Source organism: Anser brachyrhynchus (genome assembly GCF_964034855.1).
Source record: "Anser brachyrhynchus genome assembly, chromosome: 9".
In the NCBI taxonomy this organism is placed as follows: domain Eukaryota; kingdom Metazoa; phylum Chordata; class Aves; order Anseriformes; family Anatidae; genus Anser; species Anser brachyrhynchus.
This window is the reverse complement of record NC_137703.1, coordinates 24,150,938-24,174,742: the sequence shown is the minus strand read 5'-3', so window position 1 is coordinate 24,174,742 and position 23,805 is coordinate 24,150,938. Positions and strand designations below refer to the sequence as shown.

The window sequence follows — 23,805 nt, the reverse complement described above, 5'->3', positions numbered from 1 at the left end:
CCTGATTGTTCTGGCTTCCAGGACTTTAGTATAAAGCGCTTTCCAATACTTTGTGGCCTGCCTATTCTTTAAAGTTGCAGATACGCAAGGCTCAGACTGATGTAGTTCACAGCAGGCAATAGCTACTTCTAGTTAGAAATAGTACCATACAGGCATCTTTTATTTATTTATTTACTTGTTTGTTTTATTATTATTTTTATCTGACAAACTGTGACATTCTGATTCCTGTATGGACATGGTGGTACCTGATCAAGTTGCAAGTCATCACTGCGCCCTGTCAGGCCATGTTTCACCATGACATAGTACTGTATTTTTCCACAAGTGATAGGAGAAATACTTTCATGAAGGTAGCAAGATTGTTCTTAAACATATGCAAAAGTGTTTGAAGGTAACTTTCCAGGAGCATTTAAGGTGGAGAAGTCTGTGTGCACCAAGGTGCTGATACTGGTTAATTTTTACATTCTCATGAGATGATCTCATTCATCTTAACTTTCTTAGCCCAGGGTATAAACCACTCTTTTATTTATGTATTTATTTATTATTGTCATTATTATTATTATTAATTTGGTTATAATTGGAAAATTAATGTACTTTTCAAGCTGCTTGTTTTCAAGTAGACCTTGTTTTGATGATAAGCATAGTGTCTAAGCATGCAGTATCAGTAGGATTTTGCTGTCTTTCAAGGATTAATTAGAAAAGAGCATATAAACTAGAAATATTTACTAACTTTAAAGTTTTTTTGCTGGATATTTCTCTGAACACCTCTGTTTGTCTAAGCATACAAGTGTTCAGAAGAAACCTGAATAGCCATAGAAAGAAACAAGAAAGATGGAATAAGAAATAAACAAATGTGAATAGCCACAGGTCACAGGTTTAGCCTTGCTGTGTTTCCCTGTTCTATTTATTTGTATTTCAGTCCCACCAGAGATTTCCTATCTATGTTGGCCCTGTGCTTCCCATTGTGAAAAAAATTGTTCTGTTCAAATAACACAGGGGATGTGAGAAAAGAAATGTAATCTCCGCTTTAGCTAGAAAAGAGGTGGAGGTAGTCTGACTGTTTGTTCCCTGGTCACACAGGATGTCTCAGGGAGTCGGAAATTGAACCCACATTGCTTGCTTGAGGCCCACTAAGTCACGAAAATGTATTTCTCTAAAATAGAATGGAATCATTAGTTCAACTTACTAATTTCAATACTTCTGTGGACACTCTTCAGAGCATCTAATTTTTTTTTTTCTATTTCAATTCGTCCTGTTTTCTTGTCTTCCATTTCCTAGTTTGCATTAACGATTATTGTGTGATAGAATGGGATTTAAAACTTCAATGGACTGAAGGTTTGAATAAAACTAAATTTAAATAATAGTTTGAAGATATGCCATTTTTTCAAAGAGATTGCCTTTCTAGATAAACTTTATTGTCATTTTTATATAGAAGATTTAAATCTGTTTCCATTTTTTTCATAAATTGCTGCATATGCAAATATGGTATGATATTTCAGATGTGCATATAAGAATAAAACAGTTGCAAGATTTTTTCTGCTTACTGTATTAGAAACAAATTGATAATATCTTAAGAGTGTAGGTTTTAATTATTTTCTTGCTAAAGTATTCAGAATTTGGTGGCTTTTAATGTACAGTGCATAGATTGAAGTTGATGCATTCAATCCTTTTTCTGGGCTGGTGGTACAGGGTGGATCTTCCCATGATCTATTCCTATAGAGCAGTTGTCTACTTTTGTATCAGGGCATTTCTTCAGCAATGTAGGTGCCAGTTTCTTCTACAGATTTAAATTTCTCTTAAGATCTGTTTTTAGCTGAACACATGAAGATGAACACATTTAGTCTAAATCACAACCAGCTCAAGTCAATTTACATATTTGAAAACCACAACTTTCATCCTTTACGTAGAAAAAACATCTCAGGGATCCAAAGCCAGTGGCTTTTGGCCTCTGTAGGCTTTTAATATCTGAAGACCGTTTTGGAGGTTTCGAGTGCTGCTGAACACAAATGTAAAATGCCAGCCTTTGACATTGTTGTGGCAGCTTGGCTTTGTTAGCAGATTAGAAGTCAGTACATAGAATGATTTTAAACAATTAACTGAATACCTAATCTGAGTACTGGATTTACTCTTCCCCTCCCCCCGCCACGTTTCTTTCCATATTTTACCAAAGCTAAGTTAGAAGTTGGTATAAGGTCATCTGTGATTGTAGGAAATGGTGATAAAAACTGAACCAAAATTTATTTTTTTACTAACGTATCTAAGAGGAGACTTGCAAGTGGGAGACAGGTTTTGCATAGTGTTTAGCAGCTCATTTTAGCGTTCTCTTTAGGTTTATCATTTTATTTTTCGAAGCTCTCCCGAGGATCCTTTCTGACCATGTCCAGGTAGAACAAGTGCAACCACCTTGGGGAGACACTGAATGAGCATTGAATGACAAATTGGTGTCACCACAAAGAGTACTGGTGAAAAGATCTTGCAGATATACATCTTGCTGTATTTTATCTGAAACTAAAACCTTAGGAAACAATTGGACTGACTGGCAAACAATCCGTGTTTGTGAATATGATTCTTAAACAAGCCTCGTTTTTGTACAGTACCTGTGTTAATATTCTATCCGCCTTTGGAAAAAGAACTGCAATACCAAGGTCACCTTGATATGTATCAATCATAGGATTTTATTGGAAGAATACTCTAAAAATTACATCTGTTCAAGTATATGAGATAGCAATTACATGAGCATACATATTATGATTTTTAATTCAGCTTTGTCAGCTAGCTACTGCAATGCTGACTGTACCTATTTAGTTAATGCGTATATTATGAAAACAGACTATTAAACAGAGAAATTAGGATAAAACCAACAAGAGACTTACATACAAAATATATTTTCTCTACCAAGATTATTGAAATTCTACATCTTAAAGAACATCTGGATTTTTTGGTAGTCATTATATTACATTCTTATTTAATCAGTAGCTATGTTGATACCTGTTACCTGTGTCCTCCTTTTCTCTGTGCAGTGATATTTCAAAATACTGTGAACTTCACAAGAAATGTCTAAAAAAAAAAAAAGATCAAGGAAGTTTTTACTCTTTTTCTGTGGACTTCAAAAGTTCTTTGAAGTTTTAGCCCTGAAATTTTGCTACCTTTTTGTTCTGCTGTAGGCGTGTTGTCCACTGTGTCCTGTTGCTTCTCAGAGCCCTCCATAACCATTGCTGCACCTACGACAGGGCCATAGAAAGTCCCTAACCAACACCGACTAATCAGTTTTGTTTCCTCATCTCTTTGTAACCACCAATCAAAATGAACTTTATTTGGTTCAACAGAGAATCTACATGCAAAAATGGACATTTGTTCATTTTGATAAGCTTCCTGAAAGGAAAAAGAGCTTTAGAATTGATAGTAGCTAAAAAAGGGGGAAAGGTATCTTAAAAACTCTTATGAAGTACTTCATAAAACTCGATTCTGAGAAAGCACGTAGTGAAGTTCTTCACCTACGCTCACCTATTTTAATTCTTTGTACAAACCAAGCAGTCTTAACTGTATTCACTGCGGCATGTGGGGAATGTTAGTGGCAGCTCCCAAGGCCGGCAGTGTTCGGTGTGTGGCATGGGCAGCAAGGAGCAGTGCTCGTTGGCAAGCACATCTCTTCCTGCTCAGTGCTTGGCCAAGCTCAAAAACATTTACAACAAGGAACATCCATCACAGCACACTTTTGATTATTTTGCTTGTAAAGTGAATGGATATATTGAGTTGAGAGGAAAAAAGCGCCCTTTGTGACTGTTTGAAAATGTTTTTTGCTTTTGTGTTCCTAGGGTTTGCCAGTAATAGTGTTAACATTTCACGTGTGACAAAAACAATTAAATTTCCTCAGAGCAGAATGAATGCTGATTCATTAATCAAAATGAGTTAAGGTGAATTTGGATTAATTGTGAAAGAATGAGTAAAGAGCTTATCTAACACTAGGAGAGCTGCATGTCTTTGAAACTCAGATCTAGTCCAAGCCACCAGAACATGAACTGTTGCAAACAATAGTTGAACTGGGCTTTGTTCGCACTTGAACAATTTTTATCTTCAACACTCTAAAAGGAAAAGAAAATTGGCACAAAAATTTCTGCTATTTGGAAATGAAAGCAAGCTTAAAATATAGTTAAACTATAGAACAAACTGGGTTTTGTCCCTCGCCCTTGTCCTTGTCCTTGTCCTTTCATGATTTCGCTGAGAGGTGGTCTAGAAAGTGGTCTCTGATAACAGATATTCTGTTGATTTGAAGGATGAAGAGACTTTAAGGAGATAAGCCAACCTGACCACAAGTCAATGCTTCTTTGAGTCCTGATAAATTAAGTATATATAAACTCAATATACAGTTGAATTTTAAGAATGAAGAAGTCGGAATTTGTGCCTGATGTCTGATATATCATTTAATATGTATGAGATGTGTCCCCATGCAAAGCAAATAACATTCAGAGCTATAACCGAATGACAAGATAAACAAGCATACTGTATATTTTGGGCTGTGTTGCATGGCCTCTAACTCTCCTGCATCAATCAGTGCAAAATCTAACATTCATGATTAACTGTTTCCAAAATTAACTTTTATAATAATGTTTCCTCTGTTTTCTGGCTAAAAATATTACAGAGGCCAGAGTATACAAAAATTCTAGTCAAAGAAGTTCCAACCAAGGTCAATATTAGCACTGGTTCAGATATGTGTAAAAAGTGTAACATTAGGTTTTGTTACCCCTGATACCAGGCCTTTGAACTGGTGGGAAGGTAAAGTTCCTAGTGTAGATTCAATAACCTGTTTTTATCTCTGAGGATCCTGAAGTTATGGACTTTAAGTGCCCATTATGTTTTGCTATAAGTAAAGTTATTCCAGGTCATTTCTAGAGGGATGGCAATTTTCACATTAATGATATATAAAGCTTATGCAATTCCTATTTATTATTAAGTAATTGTTAAAACTATAATAACTGTGGTGCTTTAGAGAAATATATTAAGAAGCAGCATTGCTTATGCAGGGAAGGACTGAAATACTGTACAGGAAAGAACTAGGTAACTTATAGTACTGGAACACTTGCATGAAATTTGCGTGTAAAGACTGAGAAAATGTCTGTTTCCAGTGATGGACTGATTATCATTTAATGTGAGGACAAACCAAAGGAACTGCCTGGCTGTACTGGTTGCTCAAATGGTGTCAGTGAGTCAGCGGTGTGATGTAGCTCTAACTAAGGCAAAAATTTCTTATGTAGTGTCAGGAAGCTATCTGCAGGACAGACAGAAGTGTTGATGCATTGGAAAGGCAGTGCTAGGCCTCGGAGAGCAAGTTGTGAGAACGGCCCCCTTAACGCAGGGCTTGTCCTGCACCGGGAGACTGAGCAAGCCCGGCTTGTTTAGTCTATCAGGTGAAACTTGAGATGAGTTTGTAAGCATATTCTGTAAATATCTTGTGGATGTAAACACTGGTGTGGAAGAGGGAAGAGACATTTCACCTAGAAGTCAATGATGATGTAAGAAACTGAGTTCAAGCTAGCTGGTAGATAAGGCAGAAATCAGAGGAAAGCAGGTGAGCGTAGGACAAGATTTTGCTCACATCACTGAGCTCCCATTCTATTCTATTACAAATGCTGTGTTAAAAATAAGCATTTTTTTTCCCCTAATCACTTGTGTTAGGAAGTTTTCAGCACCAGAACGAGTAAGATTCTGAAGCTACTGTCCTCTAAATGAAGTACAGGCGAAAGACCCAGCTGTTATAAAACAGAATTTATGTCCATAAACACAGCTGCATGATGAGGTGAACTCTGACAACACACAGCTACATCCTGAGCTGGTGACCTCTATGAGGTCAATGTCCCATTCCTACTTCTGTTACTGCCTTAAATTTCTAGATTTTTGTTCTTTTCCCTAGACAGGTTACTCTGAAGATTGTTTTTAAAATTACTGGTTATGAGCAGTGGCCGTGCTCCTACTTCACGTTCATCGCTTTGCTTGCAATATTCTGAGAGCAGTGGTGAATCTAGATTAATTTATATTTTTTAATCCTTTAAATTTACTTTCTTTAAGATGTATCAAAGATGAGCTTTGTTCATAAATACGTTTAGAAGATAAATACAGAAGGGGAAAAGAATCTTGTTTTATGGTATTTGTGAAGCACACACACATCTTTTGTATGCAGTAATTGACCCATATGATGTTTTTTTCCCTGCAGTTCGTTTCAGACCCTTGTGCCAGCAACCCCTGTCACCATGGCAACTGCAGCACTAGCAGTGATGGCTACCTCTGCATCTGCAGTGAAGGCTATGAAGGAACAAATTGTGAGCACTCGTTTCATAGCCTTCCGGTCTCTGAGCCGACGGAGCCATCGTCACCAAGACAAAGCAGGCCAGTCTCATCCACACTGGAACCCGACATCGTTCTTCCGCACTCAAGAGCAACGGTGACGTTACCAACGTGGCAGCCGAAAGCAGGACAGAAAGTTGTAGATCTGAAATGGGATGAAATAGAGGTGAGAATGTTCTGTTTAAGTAAAAATGCACAGAAAGGAACTTCTAAGTGTTATCATTGTTGGGTTGTCATTTGTGCATGACGTCCTGGATGTCTACGTGAGAGGGCTGAAGATACAGTCTCTGCCTTGAGTTAATTTGCTGGTAAAATTAAACACACAAAAAATGTTATTTACTAAAGGTAATGGGCTTTTAATCTTGGCCTTTTTAAGATGCATTTTATTAGATAATTCTTCAAAATCAGATTTTTATTTTACTTGTTTATCTTTTTTTCCAGTTATTCATATGACCCCATATCTCCAATTATCATACGAATTTAGGGAAATTGGAAATTTTAAACAATACCTTTGACAAATACATATATGTATTATAATCCCATGGTGTCTTGAAAACTGTCCCTGTACTGTTAAGAAAACATAGTTACTTGAGGATTAAAAATGGCAGTCAGTCAACATATCCCACATCACACAACTGCAGAGATCTAATGGTGGTGAAGGAATAACTGAAAATTTTAAAAATTTGTTGTACCTCTTAGTAAAACCATAATCTTACAATATTTAGCAAAACTACAACTAGAAAGCACAGAACATATAATCCTTAAGAAATGATCTTTACTTCCTACTGTTTTTGTACACTCTTTAAGAGCAGTTTTTCGATGTCTTACGTAGACTCTAGTATCTGCAGAAATAAAACAAAATCCCAAACTTACCCAGTTACTGTTTAATATTTGTCTTTACATGTGCAAATCATGTATAGGCGGGAAGTATGTTTGTTCACCAATGTAACTGAGAAGAATCAATTATTTATCTCTTGATACGTTTTCCATGTGTATATTGAATTCATTCTGTCACATGACCATTCTCCTCCCTGCTGCTTTCAAGTCTGTCACTGCAAGGATGATTTAGAACTGCGCTGCTGTTCTCTACTTGAAGATGTGAGGCCAGTGCTAGTGCATATGTTGTTCCTACAGCAGTTGGTACTGGAAGTCTCCAAGCTGATCTGGAGATCAGCTATAATAATACTACATATGTGCAAAATGCATCCCAAAGAACAGTCTCTGCCATAGATATGAACATATGTTTTGGGGCAGTGGGGGTGAGGGGAAGCTTGTTTGTGAAGAAATATTTTCATTTCAGTAGACAAAGAATTAAAACCCTTGTGACATCTTTTTCTTAATGAAGAACGCATTGTAGAAGAAAGTAATTTCATTTGTGTTTATTCAGGGTTAAATAAGTGAAATGTCAGCTGTATCTGTTTCTAACGTTTCATGAAGTATGATACTTCTGAGGTGTATTAACAGACTACCTAATGAAAAAGTGAACAAGTTTGAGTTTAATTCCTGAAAATGTTAAATTTTTCATTATTCTTTGCAAGCCCAAACAAATTTATTCCTGTGTCTCCTTTAACATTTATTTAAATCAGCTTTTGAAAATAAAATCAACCTGCGTAAAATATATATTGGATATGTTATGACTCTCAGATTAGATTTGAGGTACAAGTAGTTATAGGGCTGTATCACATTTCAGTGAGAGATTGGGTCAGCAATGTCTGGAGAACAGAGCTTTATTTCTTGAAACGCCCTTACCCATATCTATTATTTTACAGTAGAATATATGTCAGGTACTGAGGGTGGATTTTGGAGAGAAAGCACTGAAGCAGAAACAAATACTGATCTGCTTTTATTAGTTAGTTTAAATGCAGTGTCATCTCTGCGTGGGTGCTTTGTATGTCCTGATCAATTAAGGGCAAGCCATTCCCTGTGCCTCATGAGTCTTCCTCAGTCTGTGGTCTGGTATTGTATAAGTAACATTTCTGCCTGGTTTGTGTTTTCAGATAGATTCACTAAGCATTTCAGCCAAACACATAGTTCACAAGTAGGTATTTTAATAGCTGAAATTCATCCTTCTGCATGTCTTCTCTTACCTTCAATTCTTAAAATTGAATTTATCAATCACATTAGTAACTCGAATATGGAGATTAGTTGTTATACTATTAGAAATTACTTGCCCTGATATGTTTTTAATTCGTTGTGATAGGTCTTGTATTTTTTTCAGTCTTTCTCATGTCACATAGTGATCTTGTGTTCTTTGCAATTCACAGTAAGAGAGAGATACCTCTGTGGAAGAAAACCATTCCAGTTGCTAATTCAAGACATTTTCTCTAATCTATATTAAACCAAAGGGAGAACTGATATGCCTGAGGGTCTATATTCCAAAGCCTCTTTGGAGGAGGCTTCAAGAGTAAAGGGTTAAGTGTTAAGCAGGAAAATACTACCTTTCCTAGTAGCTTTAAAAGCTTTGCAAAGCTTGATCCTTTCTTGCCCTCTCTTAGAAGAAGAAGAAAAAAAGTAACTGTAGGTTTTGTATTGCAAAAATCTACTCCTTTGATCTTCCTTGAGATTAAGAGGCCACAAAGGCGGCTTTTGTTTTTTGGTCTTCCAAGTCAGCTTGTTTTTGACCTTTATCTGTACTGATGCCACAAGTGAGCCAATGTTCTTCAAACTCTATTGTCTGTCTGTCTGAACAGAGAAATTTTGCCAGAATCTCTCCAAATGAAAGCTCTCTCAATCCTGCAAGGATGAATTTTCCATGGTAGGTGTCTCAGGAAGGAGTCCTGAGAGAAGTATATCTTCTGAGAAAGGCATGACATATGGTTAGAGTTGGAAAGTTTTCTTCATTCCTTAGATACTAGGATCATAGTTTTCAGTGCATACTTGACCAAGCTTTCTCAATAAGGCCTGAAGGAGTAAACAACATACAGAAGTCTTTGGATACAATTTAATTTTCTAACAGAGCTCTAGCTATAACAAATTAATCTTTCCTTCTTATGCAAATTTAGGCCTAAAACTACAAACCATTAAGAGAAAAAAAATCATCTGTTGTTTTCTTTAATAGAACAGGGATTTATCTTTGTACTCAGATGCTGAAAGAGATCTTTTTTTCCCACTTCAGGCAACTAAATTGTTCCACTTGCAAGAGAGATACAAATAGCAGCCCAAATTTCTCCAGTCCAATGATCTTTCAGGTTACAATGTAGAAAAGATAGATATTAGCCAATAATAGAAGGAAAAAAAAAGTGTTTTTTTTCTTTTTTTTTTTACTTTTCCATTAATACTGATCAAATAATAGATTCAACAAAGGCTGCAGTGTAAAAATCAACTGTAAGAATAGCAGTATCCTACTCCATATATTACTTTTCCTTAATAGTGCTCAATTTTTTTTCAAAGGAAATCAGCAGTATTATTCACATTTTACAGATGGAGACACTGAAGCAAAGAGCAGTAAAGTGATTTGCCAGGTGCGCAGCCAGGAATTAGAATGCTAAGCATGTGAGTCCTAGTCTAACATTCATTTATACTGCAATACTACTGCTCAGATTCTAGGTTTTGGAACTAGTGATAAGGGGCTACAGTAAATGTATAATTCCCCCTGTAATGGTGACAGCATTTGTTTTACATGCATTTTCAGTCAGTAAACTGTATACCTTTTAAAGAAGTGTGGCTGGGCCACGTGGAAGCTCCTGAAAGAGGGTGCTCCTGCTCTTCAGCAACTGAATATGCTTAAGGAATAATTGTGCTTGAAACAGAGACCTTTGAATCTTTGAGTGCTTTCTGTGTTGCTAAATGTCCTTCCTTCCTTCTTCCCTCCCTCCCTCCCTCTGAAGTGCACTGTGGGTAGAGGAGGAGACCGAACAGAATTGTGGAGGAGAGATCCATTTGAGGTTACTAAATACATAGAAACTCCATCCTTAGAAATGACAGTTTAGGAAAACCTTTGGCTTGCAAATGGGAACATGCTAGCCCTTTTCTTATCCAATTTTCTTGGCATTCCTTCTTATAACTGCTGTTGGAGTCAAAGTATTGGAGTATGTAGACTTTTGGTTTGACTTTGGACAGTTGTTCTTATACCTGTGTGTAAGATTTGTTTCAGAAGTCTGTATTACTTTTCTTATACCTTTAGAAAAAGTTATCTTAGAAGCAAAGGAGACTGACAGAAACAAAGTTTTCATTAGAATAATCTTAACTTTCTTAATAATCTGTAATTTCATCAAATTTTTCCTCTACGATATATGTGTATGGAACTTTTTATACAAATGCCATTCTAACAGACGACTTGGTATATACATTGCTTTATAAGTGATACCCTTAAAAATTATTAAAAAACAAAAAACAAAACAAACAAACCCAACAACTCCAAAACATCAGTAAAAGCGTAGTATCCTCAAACAAAACCGAAGAGAAGCTCACAGAATTAATATTTTAATATACTCCATTGCTGAAAGAAGTTTAATGGATAGTCATAAATACTAGCTTTCCTAACATCAAAACCCTCCTATCCCCTTTCAGGACAAAACTACCATATAGAAAATTCTTGAGAGTGTAATTATGACAAGATATTGAAGCCCTGCCGGCTTGGGTCTATACTGATGGGTGGGGGGCTCAGGACTTTTTTTTTTTTGATAGTATGATGCTGTCTTTAAGAAGTATCTGGATTCTTAGCCACTCTTTCAGGAATCACTTTGAAGTTTTGGAGAGTCTGAGTGAAAAAAACACCTGAAAGTTTTACTACCTTTCATTGCTTTGATGTAAAATCACATGGAGTAGAAGTATCTCTGGCTGACCTGACAGACTTTGGTGAAGTTTACTTCCTAGCTTTTACTCCAATGACCTGAGCTTGTAGTCTTCATGTAAAGATTTGATGGTGTGGAGTTTTTGCTTTAAGAGCTTGTTTTCACAGTGCTTACCTCTATTATTCAGAACAGCTCCATATGCTCTGGCATAGGAAATGACCATTACGTGTTCAAGGAAATAATATTGATTGAATGATTTACTGTAAGATTTTATGAAGGTGGCATTCATTTTGGTGTCCAGCTTGAGACAAGAAGGCATCTGACTAATATGATTACCCAGGTAATTTATCTGAGAAGCTGTCATTGTTTAAGATAACCTACTATGCTTGCTGAAGTATCTACCGCTTCATGTAATATTGACATTAATAACCTTTGTCAGTAATACAAAGGTTTAGTAATGTTATCTAGAAGATTACTGCGCATCAGAATCTTCTGTTACTGCATCTTCTTGGCAATGTGATTGCTGACTCTACAAAGTAGCTTTAGCTCAGATGAGCAAAGAAACACAAACTGTGACAGAATTTGCTGGGTAGATATGTAGACTTCCTTCTGTTAAATTTCAGTGCTACAATAACTGGCAAGCCTTCTTCATGTGATACTGTTTTGGGATGCAGTCTGTCAGCCTTCCCTTGGTGCTCTTCAGGGAGGCACTACTCCTACTCTAAACACTTCTGCTTTTCTCTCCCACTGGTGAGATACGTTAGAAGGAAGCCTTTATTTTCTTTCTGTTCTGTTTTTCTTTCAAGCATCATCCCATATGAGACTCTTGAGGGTAGAGGCAAATACACTTGTGTGGGGTTTAAGCTGTATAACACTAGCTTTCTGGAAGCAGTAGTTTTTTCATGCTGCAGGACAAGGGAACTGCTTTTCTTTTATAATTTTGTTCTGAATGAGGTTTCTGTGCCAGAAATGATCCTGGCTTATTGCTTGGCATCTTGTCTAAAATAAGATAGTAACTGATCCCTCTCTTCTCATTCTATTATGTTGGCTTTTCCTACATCTCTTTTCCTTTTTAATTTTCTGCAGACAACAGTTCAAGATCTTGTAGTCAATATCTAACCTGTTTAAATTCTCTACAGTACTTTTTCCCTTGCATAAATGACAGCTGACAGACGTTATATTTCTCAGAAAATAAAAGATATTTCTTGTCACCCTTTGAGATTTGGAAAAGAAGAAATCCTGCAGGCTTTATCCTGATGAAAAAGTAGTTATATGTTTAGAAGAGGCAAAACTGGAAGTTATGAAACTTTATTGAATTAAAAGTTAACATGCAATCCCTTGGAAAAAGATTTGAAAGAGTATTTGCAAGAACACTCTTCATAATGCATTCATCATGACTGTTTCTGTGCTACTGAAGAAAGGAAAGGTTGTCTTTCTTAATGACCACATCAGTTTTCATGGGAGATCACCCTAGCACAGTCTTGTTTTTCCTGAAGAACTAATTTTCATACTTTCTTTATTAACATGATGTCTTTCCAAATATGCTTAAGCATATGTTTAAATTTTTAAGCCTAGAGCATTTTTTTTTCCTTGTAATTTGGAAATTACTTTCTTGACAATTTTCTTGAAGATAAGTTTATATACATCTCTTTTATTTAGCTCAAGAAGAATGCGTGGGAATGATGTGTTCATTCGTGTATTCTGTTTAATTCCAGACCAATTTGCCCAACTTCACTTTGGCTGCAAGGCTGTGCAGGTTTCTTTCTTGCCCCATTAGGAGCAATAGCTGGAGAATGATATTTGAGACGGAAAGATAAGAGAATAACCAAAGAGAACTTTCAGAGCTAACAGAGCAGGAAAGTGCCACTTCACATTGCACAAGTGTTTGCATGTGTCTATAAGTTTTTTTATTTGTGTAACCCTTGGGAATGTTTTCAAAATGAAGCACTCATTTTGTATGCTGGAGTGGGGTTTTGTGAAAGCTGGGATATCACTGAAGTTACAATGACAATTTACAGGAAAGAGTTAGTAGACAGTTGGCTCATGAAGGGAATTTTTATTCACAGAATCACAGCATAGGTGAGGTTGGAAGAGAACTCTGAAGACCATCTAGTCCAACTCCCTTGCTCAAACCAGGGTCAACTAGAGCAGGTTGCTCAGAACTGTGTTCAGTCAAGTCTTGAATACCTCCAAGCATAGGGAGTCTTCAAAATTCCTGGTCAAAATGTTCTGTGATTGGAAATATTCATTACTATTCAGAAATATTCATCAATATCTTATTAACAGGGTATTGTGAAACTGCTAAGGCTAATGTGTTTGGTCATTACTTTTAAGTTTGAGGACAGTGTGGTGTGTTTTGCAGGAAGTAAAAGCTTTCTGCAGTCCTTTAAACTTGTAGAGTTGAGATACAGAAGAAATGTGAACATTTATCGCTGTAGCAGAATGACTGTGTTTTTGCATTGTTCAGGATTAGCCTAGCAGTGGTGATAAGGCTTTGTAAAATCGCAAATGTCGGTCTGGTCAGCTTTCCAAGAAACATGCTATGAAATTTCATTAACAACAAATATCTTCAGAGAACTATTATCAGTAGTGAAAGACTGCGTATATGTATGCTAGCATAGATGTAGTCTTAGAATCTGTATGTTGCTTTTTTTAGCCTCGTCAAGTTAAAGATCAGTACAGCTAATCTACCAAAGTAATAAAAGGACCAATGTAAAAATATTCCCTTGGGATCTCTGTCTGTGTTCCAAGACGTTGAATTATGTGTATATATGGAGGTTGCTACGTGAGTATCTCCACAATTCACATTATTTAATTTTTTAGAAAAGGTATAATATGGAAGAGCGGAGTCTGTTGATCTCTTCCTGGGTAGTGCAGCTGATTTCCTTTCCAATCTCATCTATGCTAGTACTATGGACTGATAAGGTAATCACCTAGTCCAGTCACTGCTGTCTTTTTAACGTCCAGGGAGATGCTGTAGTAATAGATGTTCTTCTGGAGACTTCTCTCTTGCTTTCTCAAACGACGCTCTTCTTTTACTCATGTAAAGACTCAAAAAGTTAATACTATTAAAACTGTTGAAACAGAAATGTAGTTTTTGTATATTATGTTCTTTTTAAAAACAAAACAAAAATACAAAAACATGATTAAGATACAAACTTATGGAATATATATATCTAAAGAGGAATATTATATTTATTTCCTCTCAGAAATTTGGTATTCAAAAAGTCTAAACTCTAAGTAATATATTGAAGAGCATAAGCTCTGTGCTGATGTAGGAGCTTATCTTTGTAAGCAGCTCCTAACCATACCTCAGGCTCTGGCAGGTGCATGAAGATTTTGTTTTCTTTGGTGACTATTTTTAAAATAGCTGCATCATTTGCGTTGTATCTGTAAGTCTGTTCCCCAAGGAGCTTCCTTGCTGGCTTAACGGATCTGTACTACTGGATGCACCAGGGGAGTTTTGGAAGAGTTTGATCTCATTGAAGGCATGTGTGGTTTTGTTTTGTTTTGTTTTTTGGTTTTTGAAAATGTATTTTTAAATAACTAAGTGGTCTGTTTGTGTTTTTGACTATAAACATCTCACTTAAAAATTTTGAAGAGTGGTTAGAATAGGAAGTCAGAGTTTATCACATGCTCTTTATTCTACCTTCTCAAAATTATTTAACTCTATTTTCCAGTAAGTTCTGTTTTAGGTCTCCAGTCATTATTATTATTTTTTTTTTTTTTTGAATGAGACTCGCCACAGATTGTTTTAATCTTTTTGGTGTCCTTTATTATTGTAATATATTTGTCTTCTTTGCCCTTATTCTTCAGTCTTTCAGTTTTGCAGGCTGTTCTGTTAAGCCAGGTGAGACACACTTAAAAATCTTTATACAAATTTCCCACAGATACAAAAAAAACTCCGTGTAATTTATTTGCTAATTCAGGTGTCAAAACCATCATTTTTGTCTCTATAGTATTTGTCTGAAATAGAGTACTGCTGGCACCATTTTTTTTTGACCTTATGAGTGCTGCTGTTTCTTCTTCTTTTTTTTTTTTTTTTGTCTGATCCAAGTACCATTTTAGTAGTAGAAAAAAGTCAAATTTCAGCTGTTGTAAAATTTTGTCATTTAGCATCCTACTGGTTTAGATAATTATTTTATCAGATTCATAACACATGACATCAGAGCCAATTACAAATGGTGTTTCTTCTTGGAGAAGGACATCAAACATTACAGGTATTCCTAGCAGAGGAGTCAAACCCCTGTATTTTGCTTTTTGTTCTGCTGGTTACCAACGAAATATTTTCTACTTGTGCTTTTTATGCTGAATAATCCTTAATTCTGATTGCTTTGCAAACCATATTTTTTCCCCATTTTCACAGGGTTAGCTCAGCTCTCGTTATGAAGCCAATTTTTTCAGTTCTTGCTTTATTATTATTATTGTTGTTATTATTATTATAGTTTCAAAGATAGATCTATCCTTTACTTTACAAACTTCTAATATAGAATAGTAAAGTAAATGAAGAGCTTAAATTACTTTTTTTTTCTCCTTGTATTCCAAGGTAAAAGATGCATGAAAATGTGAAACTATATAAATATTCTAATGAGTATATTTTTAGATATAGTATGAGACTGTGTAAGAATAAAGATGTTGATTTCTTTTCTTTTCTTTGTTCCAGTAGGCATTAGATTCTCAAAGAAAATGAAAGTATAAATGTTGGCAAATTTAAGAGGAAGAGTGTTAGCCAAACTCCTTTTTGTTTCATCATGCTTTGAATGTTAGCTCCATAATTTTTACTTCCAGGATTCAGAAATTTTAATGGGTATATTACCCTTTAAAATTATTATTTTTTTAAGGAAAGAATAAAATTGCATCTCATTTTATTTTCATAAAGTATATGTATTCATATTATATGCACAAGAGAATGAAGCAATGAAGAAATAAGTTAAGTAATCTCTATATTTTGGGGAGATGTGAATATTGAGTATTTGTTTTGCCTGAATCAAAATCAACTAAGCCCCCTAAAAATGGTTACTTGCTTCATATTCTGAACTTCTATTTTTCATGTTTTCACAGGTGTTCCACAGTAACATTTAAAATATGAATTTGAATTTTAAATAGAATTACGAATTAGATTCTGGCTTTTTTGTTAGTGGATGATTAATTCATGGAAGTGTGTCAGGTATCAGTTTTCACTTCACCAATAAGGCTAATGTAAAAAGGTTGCACACACATTCAGGTAACTAAAAAATAGCATGGCAAAATCTGCTTAATAATTCTATGGTGAGATTGACTGATTTTTTTTTTTTCAATATAGTGTGTTATTTCATAGCTGATGAAGATACTGGAGAGCTACTTAATAGAAATAGAAAGAGCCAATTATCTTATATAAAATATTACTTATTTGAAATAAAGGTGTAATTGGAAATGGTGATGGTTTTCAAACTGCCTTTATGAAATTACTGTTCCACAAGATGTGGAGGTTTCTGTGATTTTTCAGTGTTGTATGCCATCCTGCGTGGTGTCCTGATCCAGTTCATGCAGTAGCTGATTTCCATGCCTACTAGTTGCTGGAGACTTGGCAAATAAGTCCCTTCGCTCTTAACTGTACTCACCGTTTTTCTCCATCTGAAAGCTCAATTTATTGAAGCAACTCGTACTTGGAAAGAATATTATCAGGTTTTGTCAGAGCAAGTGGGAAAATATTTTTTCCCAAAAGTAACCAGTCTGAAAAAACAAACAAACAAAAAAACAACCCACAAACATTTCAATATAGTAGAAAGACAGTATCAGTATCTGCTGTTATAAATCTTCCAGAATCTCCTATATTAATGATGCAACATTTTTTGGATGTGGCAAATGTTAGAGCTATATTTAATATTTCAAATGACTAGAAGCCCATTCATCTTTTTCTAAGTATGTGATCACTTTTAAAGGAAGATACCTTTAGAAGTCCACAGTTGTGTGCAGGAAGGTTTTGTTAGAAAAAAAAATTAAAAGGTTACTTAGATTAATTTTCAGATTGTTTGTTTCTAATGTGAATATTTTGGTGAATGATTTTGTCCATCCTGAAAAGATAGTTGCTGTGTTATTGGTGCTTTTTTATTATTTTTAATTTTTTTGGGGGGTCAGATTTTGTGTTTAGTGTTAAATAAAGCTATTTTTATCTTCAGATAACCCCAGATATGGCTTGTGGAAATGCCAGTTCCAATACCTCTGCTGGAGGCCGGCTTGTCTCCTTTGAAGTTCCACAGAATACATCAATAAAGTAAGAATATTTGTCCTATGTGATGGAATATAAAAATGCTTTTATTTTAATTTACCTCGCTATTTTAGTTTTTTGGATACACAGGTTGGTCAGCTGGTCCAAAGTATATGAAAGAACTTCAGACAGCCTTCAGGCATCTAGCAGTGCCACGAAAGCTCTTTGCTTGATATAACTTTTCCCACATATTTAATATTTTAGGAGATGCAAGCATGTAAACTGTCTCTGGACCATCAGAATGTGTTAGGAATTAGGGCAGACATGCTGAAGATGTCAGTTTGGAGAAGGTGTAATGTTTCCTTTCTCCTTCATGCAGTGAACACATTTTTTCTTTAATCCCAAAATGCCTTTCCTTATGGAAAGTGATTATCAATAATTATATAAATACACTTATTTATGCATTTTTATTTATATTTCATTTCTGGAATATTGCTTTGGGTGTCATCAATCAGCCATGAAATCTTTGATGTGAATGTCCTACAAATAACATTTTTCAAAAATTTGAATTTCTTTTGTTAATCACTTTTAAAATTCATGCTTTTTTTCAATAAAATGCTTGGTTTGTAACTTTTAATTAACAGAACCTGACTTCATAGAAAGATCTGATTCTGTCAGCTGGTATGAAGCATTTCCTATTGAAAATTTTATTTCAAATAAAAATCTGCCAACATAGTTCTCTGGCTCACAGCTTTACTGCAATTTTAGACTTAGATTTTCCCAAAATAGCCTACTTTTCTCATACTGTCATCTTATCTTTCAGAATGCCAGCTTTCAGTTTAAAAAGGCCATGCTTACAGGAAACAACAAACTGCTGCGAGCAGACAAGCTGCAGACAGTTTGGAGCAGTAACTGTAAACGTGGGAGCTGTCCTGTGCTTCCCACGGGACTTTGAATCATTCTCATTCATGAGCATTTAAGCCTAAGTAAGGAAGAGACCTGTGAGTGTGAATGCTCTAGCTGACTAGAATCTGTAAGCAAATGAGATTTATTATTTTTTTTTTAATAGGAATAAACTGAAGTTTGTAGATTCTATAACTGTATTTAAGACCCATGGTGGAATGACCCCATTTTAAAAAGGTTTGCAGAGTATACAGGGTTGGTTTTGGTCATTTTTTATACAATGTACTTTCAGTAGTGTTTTATTTTGTCAGTTAATCTGGACAGATTAATGCAGGTTGATATCTATCTTCATTACATTGTATTTCCTTTGTTAAAGACCTAAGTAGGACCTCTGGTTCAAAGGCTGCATATGGTAAGGAAAATAATTAGAGATCAGTAATTTTCTTTTCTTCTGACTGTCATGTGTGACTAAAGGTGAAACTAGTTGCTGTCATGTTCACATTAGCAGATATTGTTACTGAAAATGAGACAGTCATCTCTGATGGGTGTAGTGATGGGGTTTCTTTTTAAAATGGATCCAAAATACTGTCAAAAAATGACTTACATAGCCTAGTTGCAACATTTCCTCAACTCATGACAAATATAATTGGAAGACTTTAAATTTCTTGTTTTGAACTCCAATAATAATAATAATAATAAAAAAATGAGAGAGACCACCCTGTGTTCTCAGTAGGATTGAAACAATTTCATTATAGGAAAATGTGCAACAGAATTTCATCTCCTGGTATTTGGAGTCTTCTTTTTTGGCAAGAGAGAATTAGCCGTTTTCAGCAGAGCGATGGTGTTGTGATTGAACTTTTGCGGGATTGTTCAAACTCATTTGTGATTTATCAGATGAAATTAGTGGAAATGTTTGGGAACTTGACAGAAATCTTACAGATTTTTATTTTGTCTTTATGAGGTTAGTGGAAGAAAGTATCCTGAGAGGGAAGCAACACCAACATAGATACAGTGCTCCCTAGTGGAGCCAACAGTATATATGCAGTTGTAGATGCTTATCCAACCTGTCAATATTTAGGAAGGCACCACTGACTCAGTGACCTTGGGAGCATTACACGACTCATTTGATTTGCAAGAATAAATGGTTCTGAACCTTCCATCTGGTATATCAAACAAATGAGTGTTTCTACCAGGATCTATCTCCCTGTATTGAATGAACATTGAATGCTCTTCAGTAGGCAAGAGGGCTGGATGTATTTCAGCTGAAGAAAATGATAGTGTTGTAGTTGTAGAATGGAGGTACTATTCAAAAGCCATAATTTCAGCCAGTGAAAAAGGCTGCTTTACTATTATGTACTCTTTTTATATAAAACACTTACTGGACACTAAGATGGTGTCTTTCAAATATTAGAAATTGAGACTCTGTATGATTAAATATGCTTTTATGTATACTGTTATATAAATCTTACTGCTGAAGCATTTATTTATTTTATGGACATGATGAAGGCCTTCAGGCCTTTTCCTGGTTCCAAATTTGCTACGTTTAAGTTCTTCTTCTCTGATGATAAGCTTTTGTTTGATGTACTTGCTGATAACACCAATTTCCCTTGCTGTAAATGTTCTTATTGTTTATTTTCTTAGAATAAGGCAAGATGCTACTGCTTCTCTTATCCTGCTGTGGAAGGTGACAACCACTGGGTTTAAGCAGTGTTCGCTTATTGATGGCAGAAGTGTCACTCTCCTCCAGGCACTGGGTGGACTTGTTCTTTCTGAAGAAATGCTTGCATTAGGAAACAACTACTTTATTGGTGAGTAACAAACTGACTTTTAATCACTTCTAAGTGATGGTCAGTAGTTTACCCAACATTTAGAGAAACAAAGAGATAATTCTCCTAATTTAAGTACTGCTGAAAAATCCAGACTTGATAGCATGGCCATGTTTTAGACATTGCTTCATTCAAAGCAGACAAGGTACACTAATTCCTTAACAAGTGGCACTATTCAGTTGAAATCTAGATGATGAAAGATATTGTATATGCTCTTTTATAATAAACTCTAAATTTTTTCATAAATGATAAAGCAAAAAAACTCCAACTATTCAAGGTGTACAAGGTGTTCAAGCTTAAGCCTGTACGCAGTAAAAAAATATAACGGGAGGTCTGATCTTCTGACAGCATTTATTTCCACCATTTTTAGTCATCAAGTTTTGCCTTTGTAAATATGAAACTTTAGATATACTGCATGTTTCACTGGGCAATTAAATGTGAACTATCTTTGTAGAAGGGGTAGAATGAAAATAGGCTGATAAGTTATTTTTAAGTCTATGGGAAATAATATTGATTTAAATGCGTCCTTTGTGCTAGACATAATAGACTTAATTAAATTGAGCTTTCTGGGTATATTGTTTGTCGTACCAATGACATGAAACCAAAGACATTGCAGTAACAGCATTTAATGTAATCTTCTTGAAATGCTGTCTATCTTTAAATGAAGCATAAGCTGCCACAAATTGTTATTCAGCAACTTGTCATGCTAATAAATGTGAAATAAAATGCATTCTGATGCAGAAGTATTGGGCTAAATTCTGTGTGTGTGTCTAATACAGAGAGAAACCCAAATGCAGAAGTAGTGCCATGTTCTCTCATTTATGAGTTGTCACTTAGCACAGACGTTGCTTGAGGGTTGTTAGTGTAATCATTTATTAACCATCAGCAGTGGTTTCTTTAACAATATCTATTTCCTGCAAATAATTTTCTAGTTCCTTATGTTTTCATTATCCTTTACTTCTTTCCAAGATATTTAATTTTAGCTTTTTTTTTCCCCTTTTTTTCCTTTTATTCTAGTTTTGATTTTATTTTACCAGCGTTAAAAGTGTCTTCCTCAGGGATAATTTTTTGCTTTAGCTTTGGGGTAGTTAATGTTTAGTAAAAATAAATAAAAGCTTGCCTGACATAGAATAATCTGTAACTTTCCTGCACTCAGAGGGACATGTAGCTAAATGTACATTTTAGTTAATATGCTCCCAGATAGAGGGCCTAAGCTGCTCTGTGAAGGTTCCACTGGGCTATATAGCGTAGGCTATTGATTTAGATGCCTAAAAAGACTATTGTCTTAACTCTGTCATATAGTTTGCCTTGTCCTACTTGCCCTTCTGTAGGTATCCTTCTGTCCTGGGGGTTTTTGCTTTGAATAGTTTACTGTATGCTAGTTAACATGAGCTGAAAACACACCTTTTCCTTAATGAATATAAAATCAAGTTTAGTTCATAAGCAAGACCGTTAGTACAATTTATCTGGTGCAGTACAAGTTTTCTGAGGCATCTTATTTTACTTTCACTTACTTTCTGGTATTTCTTTGGTCTCAATTTCCTGGTACTGAAATTCTTTGCAGATTTTTTTCCAGTCATTGTAGTGTAATTTGATTTATGTAAAGAACATGAATCATAAATGCGTATGCAGGAACAGCAGGGAGACTCCAATAATACAGTGATACATTCATGAATGGGAGCATCTGAGTGCTTAGTGAAGATAAGTGCAGATACAGTACATTTGAATTTTTATAAATCTTACTTAAATTTATTTTATCAAATGGATAGATTACCCATAGTGCTTTTGATAGAAAATGAATATGAAATATTTTGTCTGCATATCTTTTAGTTCCGAGAAGTCGTGCCTCTATTCTATGAGATAATCAAGTAGTGAGATAACTCATCAGTTTTCTGGACTAGATTATTTTATGTGGCCTTAGTTTAGTTATAGGTCTTCCAGAATTAACTTGTTTTAATAAAACACTTGAACAGAAATAGAGTGAAATGCTAAAGTGATAAGGAAACTGAAATATTCATTTGTTAGTTTAAAAGTGTTCGTGACCTATCACCATTTATTGTAAGAAAGAGAAAACAAAGCATTCTATAGATTTTCTTCTTATTCATATACAAATATTCTGCTTGCTTTCCATCACTAATTCTCATCCAATAAATTGTATGTCTTGGGTGTATAGCTTACAAGCAAACTTAGTCAATTGGTGTAAAAAATGCTGAATTTTATCTGAACTCCGCTGAAATCCATAATTCAGGTAAGGTTTACATAATTAATCTAAGTTAAAATGGATGCTTTTATAAAACAAACAAATGCAGAACAACAGTAATCTAGCATGTGTTTTTATTGATGACTCTTAAGACAGAACAATTGCAAGGTCATGAGGTGCTGTGGGATGCTGTAAGGAGAGCAATGCTTTACTCCTGGGACCATGCCAACCAATATATTTACCTTATATACTTAAAAAAAAATAATAATTTTCCTTCCCTTTTCAAAGGATTTTTAAAGGGATTCTTCTCTTATTTGGCAAATTCTGTACAATGCAACTGTGTTTGACCTTTAAAAAATTCTTCTTAGGACCGTAAAAGAAAAAAAGAGGAAGATCTGAGAGAGTAATGCAACTTTTTTTGTCTTTTGATCTACAATTTATCTGAGTCACTTCTGAGTGTGTTGCCTCCAAGTTTGTTACACAGCATGGTAACTTTAATTACCTCCTACAAATCTTTCTGAATAAGATGGTTATGTCAAAGATTGTGGGAAATATTGTGGGAAATATTAAGTGGTTTGTGTGTTACCTTGTGGCAACTAATTAAAAAAATCAACATTAATTTAAAGAAGCTTTGACAAGATTGAAAAGAATGAGAAGCTGCAAATAATGTACGGATTTGTTGATTGTGTGATCTAGGACACAATCCTTACAGACTGGAAATAATCCTATCTCTGAGACACAGAAATAGAGAACTTGATCATAGCATTGCTTATCCTGGAGACAGTCGAAATCTCTGTACTGTGAGGTGGAAGGGCTTGAGGGAAGGAAAAGAGTTTAAGCACAACTAAACCAAAAACTTTGGCCTGTTTTCCATGATGTGATTTATAAAATGGCTGCTGCAGCTGAACAGACTTTGGCAGGGCAGGAGAGGACCTATGATGCCAAGAGTATGCAGTATGATTATGTTGTTAAATTACAACACTTGTCCCCATTAATATGAGCCCCAGCAGATGGGAAAAGATACTGAGCTGAATGAAGCCCACGCTTTCTCACTCTGCCTGCTTTGCGTAGAGTACTTATTAATGCATTTCTGGCCACAAATTGGGCAGTCTTCTAAAATAATGTATTAAGTTTTATTAGAAAGTTTACTTATCAGCCAGTGGAAAAAAAAAAAGCCCAATGTGGTTCAGGTTGTGAAGTGAAAAAGACCCTGAGAATACTGATTCACTCAGTAGGTTATGTGGGTTAGGTGGAGGATGAAGCATAGAGTATATCCCAAGGTGCCAATGGCATTTAAAACCACACTACTGCTAGACAAAAGTAATCTGTAGTAAAGGCCAGGTGAACTATCAATCTCTACCCAGCTGTTTGCAAGAAAAATGCTTCATTTAATGCCATGAAAATTTAAAAAGTTTTGTCCCCAAATTCAGGACTTAAAAAAAAAAAAAAAAGTGTGTTATTGAAGGCATTTTGTATTCTCTGAATAGCACCCAAAATAACTATTGTGTAAAGTGGAATGCTAGGGTGGATATCAAGATTTGGAAAAGAGATAGCTGGGAAGTGAATGAGAAGGTAGAATTCATTTTTAAGTAAGAGATGGTGACAAAGGGATCAAAATTT

General features: G+C 35.2%; 1 protein-coding gene across 1 annotated transcript in view; it reads left to right on the top strand.

Moving 5' to 3' along the window:
- The window catches only part of DNER (delta/notch like EGF repeat containing), a 121,249-nt gene that overhangs the window by 39,791 nt on the left and 57,653 nt on the right, over positions 1-23,805 (top strand). Inside the window, exons 2-4 of the mRNA XM_080605293.1 lie at positions 6,206-6,502; positions 17,228-17,322; positions 19,801-19,967. Coding sequence (XP_080461419.1) covers positions 6,206-6,502; positions 17,228-17,322; positions 19,801-19,967 — 559 coding nt within the window. The remainder of the gene's footprint in view (positions 1-6,205; positions 6,503-17,227; positions 17,323-19,800; positions 19,968-23,805) is intronic.